The sequence below is a fragment of the Periplaneta americana genome, chromosome 4, assembly GCF_040183065.1.
Source record: "Periplaneta americana isolate PAMFEO1 chromosome 4, P.americana_PAMFEO1_priV1, whole genome shotgun sequence".
NCBI lineage: Eukaryota > Metazoa > Arthropoda > Insecta > Blattodea > Blattidae > Periplaneta > Periplaneta americana.
The window spans coordinates 204,662,348-204,680,048 of record NC_091120.1 but is presented as its reverse complement, the minus strand read 5'-3'; the positions used below and the strand labels follow the sequence as shown (position 1 = coordinate 204,680,048).

Sequence of the window (17,701 nt, the reverse complement as noted above, 5' to 3'; positions counted from 1 at the left end):
ATTATTATTACAACTAGTTTGTCACTGAGAAATAAGGAAAAGCTGTTAACTTGAATTTATTTGAAGCAAAGCATTACTGGATTATGCAATAAGGTAGGCGATTGTTGGATCCTGTGTCTCAACCAACGAGTTAGATACTATAGAGAGGACAAAGATCTCAGAAAGTTGAAGACAATTGAACATTGGTCCGCCATGTTTCGGTTAGTCAAAACAAAGGGGCGTGGCTCGGATGTTGTAGGAAATTACTGTGATGAAGTTAGTATTATTGTGAATTGAGTTATATATTAAGACTATGTTAATAAGTAAAAAGTAAAATACACATAAAACTTTACGTTTTATAACAGCTGTAGGCCTATGTTTTATTAGTTTCACTAAATATAGCCCAGATATTAAATGACAAGCTATACTCGATGCAACCAAAGCAAAGCACCTAAAGACGGATGAATTTAATCGGCAGAAGAAAAATAAATTTTTTGACTTCGTCACAAATTTAATTACCTTACAGCTAATCTAACCTAATATGAAATTATGTAATTCAGTGCTCACCAGGTGATTTCAAGAGAGACGACGTATGTAACTAATAGGAGTAAAATATAGGAAAGGTTAGTGGCGAAAATTTAAAAAAATATCCAGTACGGTAATTAAGTTATTGAGAAAAATTCATTTGAAGTTGGAATTAACACAGAGAACTTTTTGAAAACTGCAATTATTAAAACTTCAAATAATCTCTTAGCATGCAACATAATAATTAAAGAATGACACTAATAGAAAGTTACTCATGATCATAACTCACCACATTTATTGAAACGATAAGATACTTAACGATTAACATTGTTATCAGAAACAACAGGAGCCACAGCTAGGTACACTTCTTTTCGCGTGATGGAGATATCGTGTAGTCTAATATAGTTTGAAACAAATATTGTCGCGTGATGGAGACATCATGTAGTCTAATATAATTTGAAACAAATATTGTCGCGTGATGGAGACATCGTGTAGTCTAATATAATTTGAAACAAACATTGATCTCACAAGTGTCTCGCAACTAGGCAGAGGCTTTTGCAGAATAAAACTGTTCTTACATTATTTTGAACAATAATGACAAATTGTGTGTGATGCAAGTGCAAACTTTCCTCTTTGTTAACAAAAAGAGCCCTACGCATTAATAAAAGAAAATTGGAGTAGGCCCTATAAACACAATAAATACTAAACTCTTGATGGTACAAACTTATTAATACAGATATTTCGCTTATGCTCAGTCCGTCTTATCTTATAATTCTCTGCGGCAATGGTACCTGTATTGAGAGGGTTTAATTATCCAGCAACGAATATTATGATTTACGGTACATTTCATTTAAATCCGACGGAATGGGACATTTTCGGAAATTTTAAAGTCTTAATTATTACTTTTTCATTTATAAAACAGCTTTTTACAAAACCTATAGCGAAATGTTAAAATTAAATATTGATGTATCTGAAAAATATAATACATGTACCAACTCGTTGCAGTGTACCTTTGATAAGCACTCCTTGCGGAGGCTGGCGGTGCTATAGACCGCCATGTTTTTTAGGGAACGATCCATAGTACTGTTGGCCTCCGCAGGGAGCGCTTATCAGAGGTCTTTAGCCTCTCTATAGTATCTAACTCGTTGGTCTCAACTCTATTCTCAATTATCTTAGCGTATGCTTGATTACACTAACCTCTAGCGCTTGAAAGTGGAACTAACTGCTGGCGCACAGAGAAACAAAACACAGGAAAATTCGCTCAGTGTCCATTCTTTATAATCCCTATTCGCTGGCTGAACCATATGCTATGCCAGTGGCTGCCATTTTGTTGGTAAAATAATATACCTGGCATCGAGATCGGCATGCACCATCACAAGGAAATCCTTTCCTGTTGAATTCAGGAGTAAGGAATTGCCATCCACTAGAAGTTACAAAGAGATACTTGAGGAGAGGAAGTCGAACAGAAATAGTGATGAGCGAAAATAAATAAATGAGTCGCAAACCACTACGACATATCACAGTGGCTAGTGCTACATGCAAACTCTGACAAGAAAATATTTCCATGCAACCAATGGAAGCTGGTTGTGAAAACAGCATGCATGGCTATGACAAAAACACCCTAGTACACAGCAGAGAAATCAATAAGTAACGTGATAAGCTTTGGAAAACATTTAACCATACATTGCTATTCTCACACTCATCTGCACGTCTCTAATGACTTATATCGCCTACGTAAATTAATAAATTCAATTGCTTACGGTGTATCACATGACAAAAGAAAAGAGTCATAAAATTCGAATTCTGCAAAGTGATAGCAGTACCCTTATAACTGCTTGAATTCTTAACACCAATAAAACAAGTCATAAGAAAAAGTATAATAACACAACAGAAAAAACACGCATACACAGACGAATATCTTCCTTACTTAAATTGTTTCTACATCTTCGTTTCTCTTTTCACCTGTAACTGGATGTAAATATCTTCAATATTGATTTATATAGAAGAAATGAAACAGCTATTAATGTATGATGTACGCAGTCTCAAAACTGGACGATTTTGAGATCAGAATGTGAAGATATTCTACACGTCTCGACTCTTCACAAAGCCTCTAACGTCAAGTGGAATCAATGAGGAGTAAGTAAGTCTGAAAATGTTAAATTTCAAATCCTGCACTCTTCTGAGAAAGAAAAGTCAGGAAGGGAATAAATTATCTTGTTTCGAAAATACACATCACATACAAATTTACAGGAATGTCTGCTCTTGCTCCCATTAATTAAGATCACTTATTATGCCACATATAGAATGGATTATACAGAGTGGAAGTGAAATAATTCTGCAGATTGAAAGGGATGATAGGGTACACTTAAATGAATAGAAAACCTTTATATTACGCTTTGTAATTAAATGCAGGATTAACTAGAAAATTAAGTTGGAAGTTCAGCAGACTGGTAATATCGCCGCTTACGTGAAAACCATCCACACTATTGAATAGATTTTTTATCGATATGGATAAAAATCACGATCCTACTCGCAATAGCTACCGAATAAGAGGGTCTTAACATTTTTTTCAGAGGAAGCTATGGACTTTCCACTAATATTGCATTACACATACAACATGAGCTATTCACTCTAAAAATCTGCAGAATTAGGCTATTTCACTTCCACTGGTGACTGTGTTGATGTGAGCATTGTGCGTTGTTGGGCCAGTAGGTGTGAAGAAGATGAGACGGGAACATCTGACCTGCAGGACAAGCAAAGAGTTGGACCTCCTGTGACAGCAACCAGTGAGTTTCACAGGGAAAAAGTTGACAGATTGGTTCAAGACGATCGCCGCATCACTCAGAGAGAAACTGCTACGAGAATCGGCATTTCACAAGAGCGTGTGGGTCACATCATTGCTTTGCTTGGTTATTGGAAGGTCTGTGCACGAATACCCTGAATGCTGACGCCTGAAATGAAAGCTCACAGACGTGAAATTTGCCAGGAGCTTCTGTCGCGTTATGAGAATTAAGGTGAAGCGTTTCTGCATGCAACTGTGACAGGAGACGAAACGTGGGTACACCACTACGAACCGGAGACAAAATGTCAGTCCGTGGGATATCAGCACAAAGACTCGACCCAGAAAAAGAAATTTAAGGCACAGCCTTCAGCTGGAAACTCATGGCAACAGTATTTTGGGAAGATGGTGTTATCCATGTTGATTTTTTTGAACGTGGAACAACATTCAGCTCAGAGCATTACATCACAATGCTGCGAACTTTAAAACAGTGACTGAGAAAAGTGCGAAAGGAAAAGGGAAATGTTATTCTGCAGCACGACAATGCGAGGCCATACACTTCACGTGTCACCATTGCCGAACTTCAGAGACTGAATCTCGCCACCCTACAGCATCCACCATCTGTTGCAGAGTTATGAGGGTGAAGGCATTACTTTTCATTCAACCCTCGTACTTAACAGTAGGATAAGTACTTACGCCTATACACTCCAACTTCAAGAAGCTGCCGTGATCACATTAAATGCTACTAACCTAATTGTAATCAAATCCTCTTACCGTTTAAATTAGGAATGACACGTAATTAATGTTTCCTTCCAAACAGGATTAAAACAAGGTAACGCTCTCTCGCCAATCTTACTTAATATAGCATTAGAGAAGATAATACGACACTTAGACTTAATACCAGCTGGAATAAACCTGGGTGGACAACAAAGTTTTTGCATATGCCGGTATTAACAGGAAGAAATGAGCTTGAATTAAGACAGCTATTTATTGAATTAATGGAAAAGCACAAAACATTGCATTAAATATTAACGAGAGTAAAACAAAATATATGGTAATCACTAAAACAAAAAGGATTCCCAACAGTCTTAAAATAAAAAATTATACTTTTGAAACTGTCAACCAGTTCAAATATCTGGTGTTTTGATAGACAATTCTAAGGGCAGAAAATATAAAATACTTAACAGACTACATAATGGAAACAAAACTTTTTATGCTGTTCAAAAAATTATCTTCCCGTTTTTTTAACCAGAAATTTAAAAATAATTTTGTACAAAACACTAATCCAACCTGTACTGTTATATGGATCGAAAACATGGGGCTTAACTAAACATGAAAAACACAAATTACTGGTTTTTGAAAACAAAGTGTTGAGGAAAATTTTAGGTCAAATTTTTTACCCACTTGAAAACAAGTGGAAAATTCGACATAATAATGATATTCACAAACTTTATAATCAACCGTTAATTTTAGTTGTAATGCAGACCAGAAGATTAAATTGGGCAAGACATATTATACGTATGGATGACTCAAGCAGAGCAAAACGAATATATATGTACATCTTTAACAACACAAGCCCTCTGGGAAGTAAATGAAAACATGAAATTCAGAAGGAATGCCTGGAAATGGGAATTACCAACTGGGAGGAACTAACAAAAGACAGAATAGAATGGAAGCGTTCTGTGAAATCAACATGGTCTACAATGTCTTTTGATTGATTGATTGGTAAACTATAATCGCTGCTACCCTAAAATGATTAAATTTTGGATTGTTCTTACTCATTCCACTATTGGCCATACCAGAAGTAGAAGTCAATCTTTAATATCCCCCGTACTTCAGCGAGAAAGTGTAATTTAATCAACCTCCACATAATATGTAGACCTAAATGGGATAGAATCCAGTTTAGACAATAAGATATCGTCAAAACTGCAAGTCAATTAAAGCACTGCAAATAATCAGGACCATAGAAGTTATCTCGAAGAACATTTTCAACATAACTATCGCGAGCATATCTTAAAATTCTAATTAATTACACCAAAAACCACAAATTCGCCCATGATACCGGTACACAGCCCACCAGATGAAGTGAAAATGTACCATATGATCCAGGCAGCTTATACTGAATGATATAGTTTGTTGTTGGTCAATATTTATTTATTTAATTTTACTTTTGTAGGGCATAGTGCAGATCACAAATTTCACATAATTTATACAGAGGAACGGAGAAAGTTAGAAATAAGTAAAATAGGTAATAGCGACATAAAGAGATGAAAAAGGTGTTGCATAAACTCAAGGTGCAAGCATCATAATTAGTTTAAAATACGAAAGGATAGATTTTTGTTACACACAAAGAGACTAGGATTCTAGTTGACTGTTCGATATATAACAGTAATAAGAAAGAGTGGGAAATCAGAAAGTATTTTGAGAAAATCATGATTTATAGGAGTGTAAGCTCCTTTTGTTTAGTGAACTTCCTGTAGAGCGGAGGTAAGTAGCAGAAATATGTACCTATGTAAATATTCATACGGACTTATATAAATAAAAGAAACAACTCTTAGGTCGTTACATTAAAACACACTGTAGAATAATTGTGCACTACTTTGTTGAAGATCCTTTTAAACCACAGAATGATGCTGTTCAGTCAGACTAACAAGGCACTTGAGGAAATCTGTCCCACGATGGATTTTTTCGAACAGAAAGATAATAAGCAGATAGATTAGTGACAAGTAGCCTCACTGTCAGTGACGAGGTTGAGTAGGGTTTGATGAAGAGATAGATTGGTGACAAGTAGCCTACATCGAACAAGAGAATGTCTGACCCATTATCCCTCTGTTCTAGTAAAATAAATACATGAACTCAAGTGTAAAACATAAGAGAACAATACATTCACCAATGATTCAAAGTGTACCTACATATAATGTAGGCTACATTTTCAAATTATAAATAAATAATGCAGAAGTGTACTGTACAGTATAACAAAATTATATACATTACTATTCACAGGTCTACTTAGGCCGTGTCTCAAAGCTGCATTTTCAGCTGAAGTGAACTAGATTGTTGACTAAATAGCCGGATGTGACGTCAGAAGTCATGATCCAAAGCTACATAGTGCATAGAAATCAAGTCCGTAGTAGCTAGTAAACGAAAATGCTTGCTTGATTGTTGACTTGTTCACTAAACAAACATGGATACCTCATCAGAAATTGGGGTTATGAAATCTGAAAATGCTTTGGAAGTGAAATAATGTAGAATAACACGTTAACTTTGAACACTGACATTGTTAGTACCTTCTGCACAATGTTTTAACATTACTGTAATATATTAAGCCCTTATATTTTCCACATAACTCGTAATGAAACTGCAATAGGACACTGCCTTCTTAATTTAGTGCTGCACCGTGATGTCATGGTTTTTAGAAAAATAGTCTATAAAGAAGGCCATGTTTCAAGCATACATTTCCAAAGCTCCCTAGTGTGTAGTTTCAAATGATTCAAATTATAGTAATGCGAATACATTACTGTACATATGGCTCTGAACCACTGAATTAAAAATACCGGTAATGTAAACACTTAACCCTTGAATTGAAAGAGATCTGTCTCTCAGGCTTTATTCCTTAAACCGCGTCGGATTTAAAGAAAACAACTCGATGGCGTTTAAGCAGAGGGAGATAAGTTATAAAAATGAGTTTTGAGATAAATGAAAATTAAACTTCGGACCCTTATTGCAAATAATTTTCTACACAAATAAAACACATCAAATGCTAGTGTATTCTTTCGTTTTTTGCACAACCACTTGTAGAATTTAATTTGTGTATTCAGAACTTCATTTGCATAAAAAAAAGACTAACCCCCTTTAGCCGAACACCATCGAACTACGCCAATGTTTGAGTCCACCGCTGTGGAGTAATGGTTAGCACATCTGGCCATGAAACGAGCGGGCTCTGGTTCAAGTCCTGGTGAGGGTTTTTTCCAGGGTTTTCCTTCAGCCAATTGAAGCAGAATTGCTGGGCAACTTTCGGCGTTGGATCTCGGACTCATTTCGCTATCATTAATTCAAATATCATCATCATCATCATCCATACAATAGTGGCGTGCTGTTCTTGTACAAGAACGCGGCCATTCGCTTACCCAGTCATTCACAGACCAGGAGTGGTAATCACAATAAGCCTCACTCTGCAGTGCAAGCCTTCGGGTCCCTCTTCCATACAAGAGAAAAAAACCAATGTCTATATTATGTTTCTTGTAATGTATTATTTTATAATTCTGCTTCAATTTATATTTTCCTGTTAGTTTTTTTTCTATTAATTTATTAAAATTAAAGCATAATGAAAATGTTGTAGCCTACAGAATACTTAGTCACTTTAAGGATTAAGTTATTAGGTTAAATTTAAATTGAAATAGAAAACCTAAAGCGCAAGTAAAGGTCTGAAGAATTGTATCATCCTGTATTTTGACGTAATTTATATATAAAGAACCTGAGGCTGTGTCTCAAAGCTCAAGTCTATACTACACACTAGTGACTAGCAACTAGGTGACTTGTAAAGTACACACTAGAGAGCTTTGAACATGTATGCTTTACAGTGACTGTAGTATGCTTGAATCATGGCCTTCTTCACAGACTATTTTTCTAAAAAACCATGGTATCACTGATGATAGCACTGAATTAAGAGGGCAGTGTCCTAATGCTGTTTCATTACGAGTTCTGTGGAAAGGATAAGGACCTAATATATTACAATATTTAAAACATCGTAAAGAAAATATTAACAATTCCAATATTCAAAGTTAACGTTTTATCTACATTATATTTTTCATTATTTCACTTCCAAAGCATCTTTAGATATCATAACCCCAATTGCTGATGAGGTATCCACGTTTGTTTAGTGAACAAGTCAACAATCAAGCAAGCATTTTCGTTTACTAGGCACTACGGACTTGATTGCTATTCACTACGTAGCTTTGGATCGTACCTTCTGATGTCACATCCGGCTATTTAGTCAACAATCTAGTTCACTTCAGCTGAAAATGCAGCTTTGAGACACGGCCTAAGCCTGCAGCCAAGTGTTCCAAAGAAGTGCATTTAAATATGGTATTTTATTACAGGTGACAATTTAAGCTCTTATGTTAAGGGTAAGCACTAGAGTCAGTTATTGTTCTCTATAAATAATAATATATTTTCTAGTTACGGGAAAATGAACGATTAATAATTGAGGGCTTTGCCGGAAGAAAGGCGAATAGACCTATACGCCCTTCTTCGGGAAAACGGTTTAAAATATAGTGAATAATTATAGTAGCGAAATTTTGTTTTGATTGTACTGTACATACCTGCAGGACAGGCTGCGTGCGTGTATAACATTTTATTCAGGTGCGTTTTAAAATCTTAGATTGCATGTATCTTAATTCGCCATATTGACGTATACGCCCTTTTTCCGGCAAACCCCTCAATTGTGCATTTATAATGTCCTAAGGGAAATTAATTTTTTGATAGACGGGAAGATTCTGTGAGTGCAGGACATGGACAGCATCAAGAAGGAGCCGGAGTCGAGTCCCCCCTCTCCCCTCGGCCAGTACCCCTCCGTCTACATCAAGACAGAGATGGAGGCTGACGACTCCTTGGAGCCAGAGACCTTGCCGGTCATGAAGTGCGAGACAGTGGTGAGTGGAAGAAGACATGCGCACATCAAGTTCAATGATTTACCATAATACAACAATGTACCAGGGAAGTCGTCAAGCTTGAAAGTACGCCAGAGAAAAAAACGCATTTCTCAAAAATTAAGAGAAATTACAGAGTAGCCAACTATCGCGGATTGTCCTAATTATTACGCATTTGCCTTCACAATTACATCATTACAACGAAAGGGAAAATGATCACAGCAGAAAAAGAAATACAGGCAATTACAAATGATTCATCAGGTTTTAAGTCAAATATTTGCGAAAACTATGGATGCAATATTTTTGTGCTAATCATGAATTGAAAGAAAAACTCTGTAAGTCTACTTTTCCATTGTTGTAACTCTGGCGCATGTAGATAGATGGCAGCACAAACATAATTTTCAAAATGGTGTCTCTGCAGCAGAAAGCGTTCGCAGTTTCGGAATATGAGAAGTCATTTTTCTTTGTTATGGTGCAGTGTGCATTCTGGAGGCAATATCCTGGAACTTCACCGCCAGGTCACCAAAGCATTCTGTGATGACATCGTCAATTTAAGGCAAAATTTAATAACAAAAATGATAGCCATACTCTTGAGCGAATGTCACAGAATATGGTGTGACATGTAAATTCTGTTTGTATGACAGTGGAACACACTTTCAACATTTGCCGTGACATGGAGGGAGATACGTATGATTCTTCCACAATTACTGTATGGTTCAGGAGTGAATTCACGGGTTTGCTGTTTTTTGTTCGTAAGTTATAACTGATAAAAATGACAGGTTTATTTGGATCACCCTGTATAATACAATGTAATCGACTCGCATCTCTTGTTTTCCAGCATAGTGAGGATGATAACAAACCGGAGCCTGAGTCAGTCAATGATGTGGCAGCACTGGGTATGACCTGGGATGTCACTCCTGACAAAGATGACCCAAGGGCTGATGCCACCACACAGAACCACGCAGAGTCAAAGGGCGAGATGGATGATGCTTCTGCTGTCACACAGAACCATGAGGATGGGTAAATCGTCTTGTCTTTGCCAGTAATGAATGCTAAAATAATTTTATCTAATTCCCAAAGGTATACTCAAATGTCAATAACAGTACAACAGTTATTAAAATACAGTGCCACAGTTTACATTAACCATCACTGAATTACAGACCCATTGGAAATCAGAACAGTAGCCACCTTAGAAAATTGTGGAACAACCCTGTACATATGTTGAAAGAGAAACAGGTGGACCAGGAAATCTATCCCCGATTCAATTATTTTCAATTTAAAATTCGAGTACATCAAATTTGTGAGGACAGCGCATGCACGTTCACAGATTTTGTTTTTTCTTGCACTGTTTAAGAAGACATACAGATACGCATGTTATTAAATGAGATAGTTACTGACTTAAGGTATGGTCACACGTCGCTACTTTTGCTGCGCAACTTTTGTACTGCAGCTGCAAAAGTTGCGGGTCGTGTTCACACGTAAGCCAAAAGTAGCGCGCTGCACGCTACTTTTCGTGCTGCGCAACCCGAGTGCTGCAAAAGTTGCAACTGGAGGTTGCGAGTCTGTTCACACACAAGGCGCTACTTTTGCAGCCGCAGTCATGCTGCAGGTTTCCATCTCCGTGTTGACTTCTCAATATACATTTTGTGGTTATGTTCGCATTATTAAGAAACTCATGCGAAAGCTTACTTATCTATTATTTGCTTTTCTGGCCTAACTAGTATCCATAAATTGGCATTATTTTTACTATAAAGCTTTTAAAAACGCCTATATACTTAAATGATAACCAACAGCATATTCACGTAATCAGTGTTGGCAACCCTCCTGTTTGAAACTACGCTACAGAAAATTAAAAAAGTGAATTATATCGTCAGCAAATATGCTCAGTCTGTGTTGTGCATTTAATAACTGTTACAAATAATTTATTTTCATCATATTTAACATTAAAATACATCCAAACAATAAAAGTATCATTGGTACATTTGGGTGGCAACACTGGTCGCAACCGCAGCAAAAGTTTCAACAAAACCGATATCAAAAATGCTGCGGCTGCAACCCTGAGAACCCTGTTCACACGTCGCTACTTCTAAGCTGCGCGCAGCATGGAAAAGTAGCGGGCAGCAGGTTCGGCAGCGCTACTTTTCGGGTTGCACCGTTGTTCACACGTCGCAGTACGAGAGTTGCGCAGTTTTTTGTACTGCATCGCTGCAAAAGTAGCGACGTGTGACCGTACCTTTACTACTACGTTTCTTTAGCTTGCATAGCTTAGACCACCTGCAATATGAATAGGCGCAGAAAATATGATTAATTAGACATCAAAATTACACAAATATTTTAGGTTATAACATTTTGTTCCGAACCAGGGACTGTAATTTATTAAAACTGTAGAAGCAGTTTCTTCATAGCTTTATCTTTCTTGAGCGTCGTGATTTTTGACACAATTCTGAAAATTGATTTGTTTTTTTAAAGGAAATAGACTAGATATATATATTTTGGTCAATTTTTATTACTCTACTGCCACTTCCAATGGACTCCTAACGAATATTCACACGTTTATCACTGGGATTGTGGCGCTGGAAATCAATTTAGAACACTTTTATCTCAGCCACGACACATTTTAATTTTTATTGTGCAATACAAATGCAATTATCACTACAATGACACAATAATTCTTGCACATAACACAGAAACGTAATTAACAGAGTCGCAGTTTCACTTCACTTCCACTAGATGACTCTTGAGTTCCAGCCTACAGGCGTAGCAGGGATGCCAATATCGGCAAACGAAATGAAACTGTGAGGAATGTTGCAACAGGTGTGCTAAACGTTAGGAATGTTACAATAGGTGTGTAGCACGTTAGGTTAGGTTAGATTAGGTTTCGTTAGGTGTGTAAGATAATATTAATGGTTGCCACAGTTGGCGACACTGCAATCATTCTCGCACTCCACCTCAAATAACGTCACAACGACGGAATATGGCCGCCTTCTTCCTTCAAGTACGACGATTTTCCTATATATATATATATATATATATATATATATATATATATATATATATATATATATATTATTTTTTTTTATTTTTATTGGGTTATTTTACGACACTGTATCAACATCTAGGTTATTTAGCGTCTGAATGAAATGAAGGTGATAATGCCGGTGAAATGAGTCCAGGGTCCAGCACCGAAAGTTACCCAGCATTTGCTCATATTGGGTTGAGGGAAAACCCCGGAAAAAACCTCAACCAGGTAGCTTTCCCCAACCGGGATTCGAACCCGAGCCACCTGGTTTCGCAGCCAGCCGTTACTCCACAGGTGTGGACGATTTTCCTATATAAGTAAGGAACCTATTTAGGACGGGTTGGGTGGGACATCGAGTTTCTACTACTCCACACTACAAAACTCAGGTATTTTCAGTGTTTGTTTTTAATTTCCTATACTGGCAGTACAGTAATAAAAATTCACCTATATGTTTTCTTTTTAGCAAATCGGCTGCACTTCCCTACAAATGTGACGTGTGCAACAAGCAGTACCAACATAAGGAGAACCTTCGCATCCACTACCGCCTACATACGGGGGACACGCGCTTTGAGTGCGAGATGTGCAGCAAGGTATTCTGCCAGAGCGGACACCTCGCCACGCACATGCGCACGCATACCGGAGAGAAGCCGTACACGTGTAACGTGTGCAACAAGAACTTCTCTCAGAAAGGGAACCTGCAGAGACATTACCGCATCCACACGGGAGACAAGCGATACGAGTGCGAGATTTGCAACAAGACTTTCATCCAAAATGGAGAATTGATAGTGCATCGCATGACGCACACCAAGGAGAGACCGTTTGGTTGTACTCTGTGCAGTAGGAGATTCACACAGAAGGATATTCTGAAGAAACATTATCGAATGCATGCTGGAGACAAGAGGTTTTCTTGTGAGATATGTAGTAAAGCTTACTTTGAGCGAAGGAGTCTGGAGAAACATTTTCGATCCCATACTGGGGAAAAACCGTTTAGTTGTGAAATTTGTAACAAGAAGTTTTCACAGAAGAGTATTTTGAATAGCCACTTACGGGTACATACGGGTGAAAAACCGTACACGTGCGAGATATGTAAGCAAGCGTTTTCAAGGAGTTTACATTTGGCTTCTCATCGTCGCACACATACGGGAGAGAAACCGTTTAGTTGCAACGTTTGCAGCAAGAAGTTTTCTCATAAACATAATTTGCAGAGGCATTCTCGAAATCATGAAAATGCAGTATAGGTGTAAGTGAACAAGGTTTTACATATTTTGATATGGGTGAAACAAGTAATTTTAGAAACTAATGATCTCTATATAGAATATAAGAATTTAACTTTTCTGTAGGAAACCTATGTATAAAAACAATGAAATAATTAGTGAGCAGGCTTAGAAAATCAGCGGACTTTGACCATTTGCAAAACAAGAGAATATCAGGCTTTCATTTAGCAGCCATAAATGATGTTCTCTTGTAGTGATGAGCAAAAGTTGTTCTTTTCTCGAAACAGTTCAGACTATTCCAATTCCGGAAAAATACTATGTTCCAAGCAACAGTTCCGAAATAACAGTTAGAAATAGAGATGAGTTGGAATCATTCATTGATGCGGGCCATTTCTTTGACTCTCGCTCCTTTTGAGTTCAAAAGAGTACCCTCCCACATAGTGTTGCAGCACTCTTTGCTCGGACTCCTCTTGAAATACGTTATCGGCATGACATAGCACACATGCTTCTCAATGATATTCCAACGCATTCGAATCGGTTTTGGAAACTTATTGAATATGCGGGCAGAAGCTTCATGATTAGTAAGTAAACAGCTGTTGAATGCAAGGTCAGAATGCAACACTTAGTTTTGGTACATAGTCATAATGACTCGGTAACCAACTCAAAAATTTAACATGACATTTAAAACGTGTAGCATAAAATTTTTGTTCTCTGTGTTACACAGTAAAAAAAAAAAAAAACTAAAATCATTAATGCTTATTTTTACTTTTCTTAATGCTTAGTTATAATAATAATAATAATTACATTATAATTTCATAAATAATAAAAAGGATATAACTATATATTTATAAATAAACAGATATTAGAACGCACTCAAAACCTAGCTTTACGTCTCATCACTGGTGCAATCAAAACTACTCCAATTGAAGCCATGCAGATAATCACATCTAATAAACCAGTTGTAACAGATCTTGAAACACAAGTCCTTTTAACCTATGAAAAATTAAGAAGGCTTCCAAATTGGGATAAATCGAGTAGATACAAAGATTCTAAATTTACATTGAGGACCTGAAACGGATACATACAAGAGGTAGAAAAGCTTAAACAAAATCTAGAAATACCAAGTGAAAAGGAAAACTTGATGTCTCGATATAATCCACTTAATAACTTCAAAGTAGACTGCTACCTTGATCTTGATGAAGATATAAATCCAGAAGTAGCAAAAGCCATTGCCCTACAAACAATTAATAGAAAATATCCACAAAAGGCCTGATTGTACATTTACACTGATGGATCTCTCATGGATCAAAATGAAGGAGCTGGAGCAGGAGCTACTTGTCAATACTTTTCTCTTTATAAAAATGTTGGCAAGTACACAACAGATTTTGATGGCGAAGTTGAAGCCATTTATATCACTTCAAAATGTATTTGTTTGGCTAAACCAGTGCAAAAACATAGTCATCCTCTCTGACTCCGAAGCTGCAATCCAGTTCATCAGCTCAACTACATCCCCTAAAATGGAAAAAGTAAAAGAAACTCATTGCATGGTAAAACAAATTCAAATGCTAAACAAAAAAGTTGTCTTCCAATGGATCCCGGCCCACTGCGGACTGAACGGTAATGAGAAAGCAGATATGTTAGCAAAGAAAGGAACTAAAATCAACTTAAAAACAAATTTCAAGTTCCCATATGAATCAATAAAACGAGTCATAAGAAGAATAAGTAACAGCGAACAGCCAAAACATCAAAATTCAAAATGGAAAGAATCATTCAAAGATCCAAAACTAATTCCCGCTCTACCTCGGAAATCTGCTGTGGCCATGTTTAGATTGATTACTGGTCATGATTGCCTCAGTAAACACCTCCATCGTATTGGAGTACTGAATTCACCTAAATGCTTACTGTGCACCAGAGAAGAGGACATGGAGATGGAGCACCTGACTAATTGTGAAACTCTTAGGACATTTGTGGACCTTCCATCAAAATATTGGGAAGCAAGAAGGATGATGACTTCATTGTTAAATCCAGAGCATTAAATACACACACATATTTATATATAATAATAATTTAAACTTCGCATCACACCTCGCTCTGTGTCATTAGTGTCATTATTCATGACCACACTCCAAGGATTTCAATTTCCATACTTCCCCATCCATCCATGCATGTGAGAGTTTCAAGTTGCAACGAAGTTCGAAGTACAACATAAAGAACGACGAGAACAGTGTAGCTGGAGCTGTCATGGTTCAACGGAACGGGTTCCGACTGTTCTCTGTTGTCTCGGAGTCGGAACATGACTTTCGCAATGCACTACTGCGGGCCAGTAACAGCTGGACAAGTGAGGAGCTCGGAGTCGGAACCACTGTTGCCAACTGGACGGAAATTCCGTCCAAACTGACTGAATTTCAACGTAGCGGACGGGAAAAGAATGGCTTTGAAGGGTGATGGATTTTGTGGCGGATATTACGGTTTACATCGCCTTTTAACTTTTTTAGCTGCTATCATGTTCAATTGTTTAATCTGTCCAGAGGCAGATGATGGGGATGAATTATTATTATTTTAATCAAGATTGGTAAGGAAGTTGCGTTAAAATTTGTTTTTTATTTGTATATACAGATATATTGAGTAGGTCTTATTTTTTTTAATTTTGACGGATTTCGAGATGTTAGACTTATGGGGATACAATTGATGTGTTGGCAACACTGGTCGGAACAGGAGGTTCCGACGTACTGTTCATTTTTGCAACAGTTCCGAGACCAGAACAGTTCCAAAATAACTGTTGTGTTATTTTTTACACATCCATATTTTCTTGTTTTACAAATAGTCAAAGCCTGCTAATTTCTAATCATGATCCACTGATCAAGTTATTTCTTCATTGTTTTCATACAAAGTTTGTTATGGCAATGTTAAATCTCTACGTCCTACAGCCAGCAAAACGCACGGTATATATATATATATATATATATATATTTTAATTTAGTTTATATTTACTTCAAACTGTTCTTAATGTGCCAGAAATGTATCGCATACTCTTTTAATTAATTAGGCATATGTTACTTTAATTCAGTAACTGCAGCTTCAATGGATATTTCCATTTATTTTAGCTAATTAAAATTTGATGCATTTTTAGTCTTATAGATTATTTTATTATAAAATTAAAAATATATTTTTATTATAAAAGGGGATATCCTCGTTTCTATGATTTTTACAATGCGAATCAAAAGAACTGTCCTGCAACTTCCTTCTAGGATGATCAAATTTTATACCTCAATAGCAAACTCCAAATAGAACAAATCTTAGGATTAGTTGTATAGATTTCAAGGTAGATGCTATGTTCAGTTCATCAACTGCACTGCATATTGCTCAATCACTTGCAGCAGCCGTACACACCTCAGAATGTAGTGATTAGTGTTTGTAAGTGAATGTCAAATGACTATATGTGTATCATGTGAAAGGTACAAAGTGATGTGTGCAAGTGGTTTCAAACTGGTATGCATGGAAGCTATTCTCAGTACATGATAATTGTGCCATTTGAATTGTTTGCCTTATTATGAAACCTAATTTTAATCTTTATAGCTTTTTATTGTGAAGAACGCGAGACTGAATTTATAAATGCTACTAATTTCTGATGAACTAAGAAACAGAATTTATAAATGCTAGTAATTTATCATGAACTAAGAAACAGAATTTATAAATGCTAGTAATTTATCATGAACTAAGAAACAGAATTTATAAATGCTAGTAATTTATCATGAACTAAGAAACAGAATTTATAAATGCTAGTAATTTATCATGAACTAAGAAACAGAATTTATAAATGCTAGTAATTTATCATGAACTAAGAAACAGAATTTATAAATGCTAGTAATTTATCATGAACTAAGAAACAGAATTTATAAATGCTAGTAATTTATCATGAACTAAGAAACAGAATTTATAAATGCTAGTATTTTATCATGAACTAAGAAACAGAATTTATAAATGCTAGTAATTTATCATGAACTAAGAAACAGAATTTATAAATGCTAGTAATTTATCATGAACTAAGAAACAGAATTTATAAATGCTAGTAATTTATCATGAACTAAGAAACAGAATTTATAAATGCTAGTAATTTATCATGACCTAAGAAACAGAATTTATAAATGCTAGTGATTTATCATGAACTAAGAAACAGAATTTATAAATGCTAATAATTTCTCATGAACTAAGAAACAGAATTTATAAATGCTAGTAATTTATCATGAACTAAGAAACAGAATTTATAAATGCTAGTAATTTATCATGAACTAAGAAACAGCATTTATCTTCTATGACGTAAAGTATCTTAATCATGGAATATGAATGTATAATGTTTTCGCTGTAAGAAAAATCCTAATGTAAACAATAGCACGTGACTGAAGTGAGGCTCCATTGGCCGCTGTTTGGCGCCATAGATTCTCAGTACGTGTTCCCGCCTACTGTTGTACATTCTGTTTCATGTTAAACATTTCCCGTTACCCGTCAAGTAGGCCTAACCTCACTACTATGCATTCGT

General features: G+C 36.3%; 1 protein-coding gene across 2 annotated transcripts; it reads left to right on the top strand.

The window, feature by feature from the left end:
• The first annotated feature begins 5,410 nt into the window (after positions 1-5,410).
• Positions 5,411-13,898, top strand: LOC138698662 (zinc finger protein OZF-like). Of its 2 annotated transcripts, none has more exons than XM_069824809.1 (4): positions 5,411-5,770; positions 8,791-8,934; positions 9,770-9,951; positions 12,414-13,898. In XM_069824809.1, the coding sequence occupies exons 2-4, from the start codon at positions 8,794-8,796 to the stop codon at positions 13,186-13,188; spliced, it is 1,098 nt and encodes a 365-aa protein (XP_069680910.1). In that variant the 5' UTR covers positions 5,411-5,770; positions 8,791-8,793; the 3' UTR covers positions 13,189-13,898. The 2 variants fall into 2 exon arrangements, with proteins under 2 accessions (XP_069680910.1, XP_069680909.1); XM_069824808.1 differs by having other exon boundaries at positions 8,768-8,934.
• The last annotated feature ends 3,803 nt before the right edge of the window (positions 13,899-17,701 follow it).

Coding starts and splice junctions, on each gene's coding strand:
- LOC138698662 (XM_069824809.1), top strand. CDS start 8,794: ATGGACAGCATCAAGAAGGAGCCGGAGTCGAGTCCCCCCTCTCCCCTC. Junction 8,935..9,769: donor TCATGAAGTGCGAGACAGTG/GTGAGTGGAAGA, acceptor CTTGTTTTCCAG/CATAGTGAGGATGATAACAA. Junction 9,952..12,413: donor ACACAGAACCATGAGGATGG/GTAAATCGTCTT, acceptor TTTTCTTTTTAG/CAAATCGGCTGCACTTCCCT.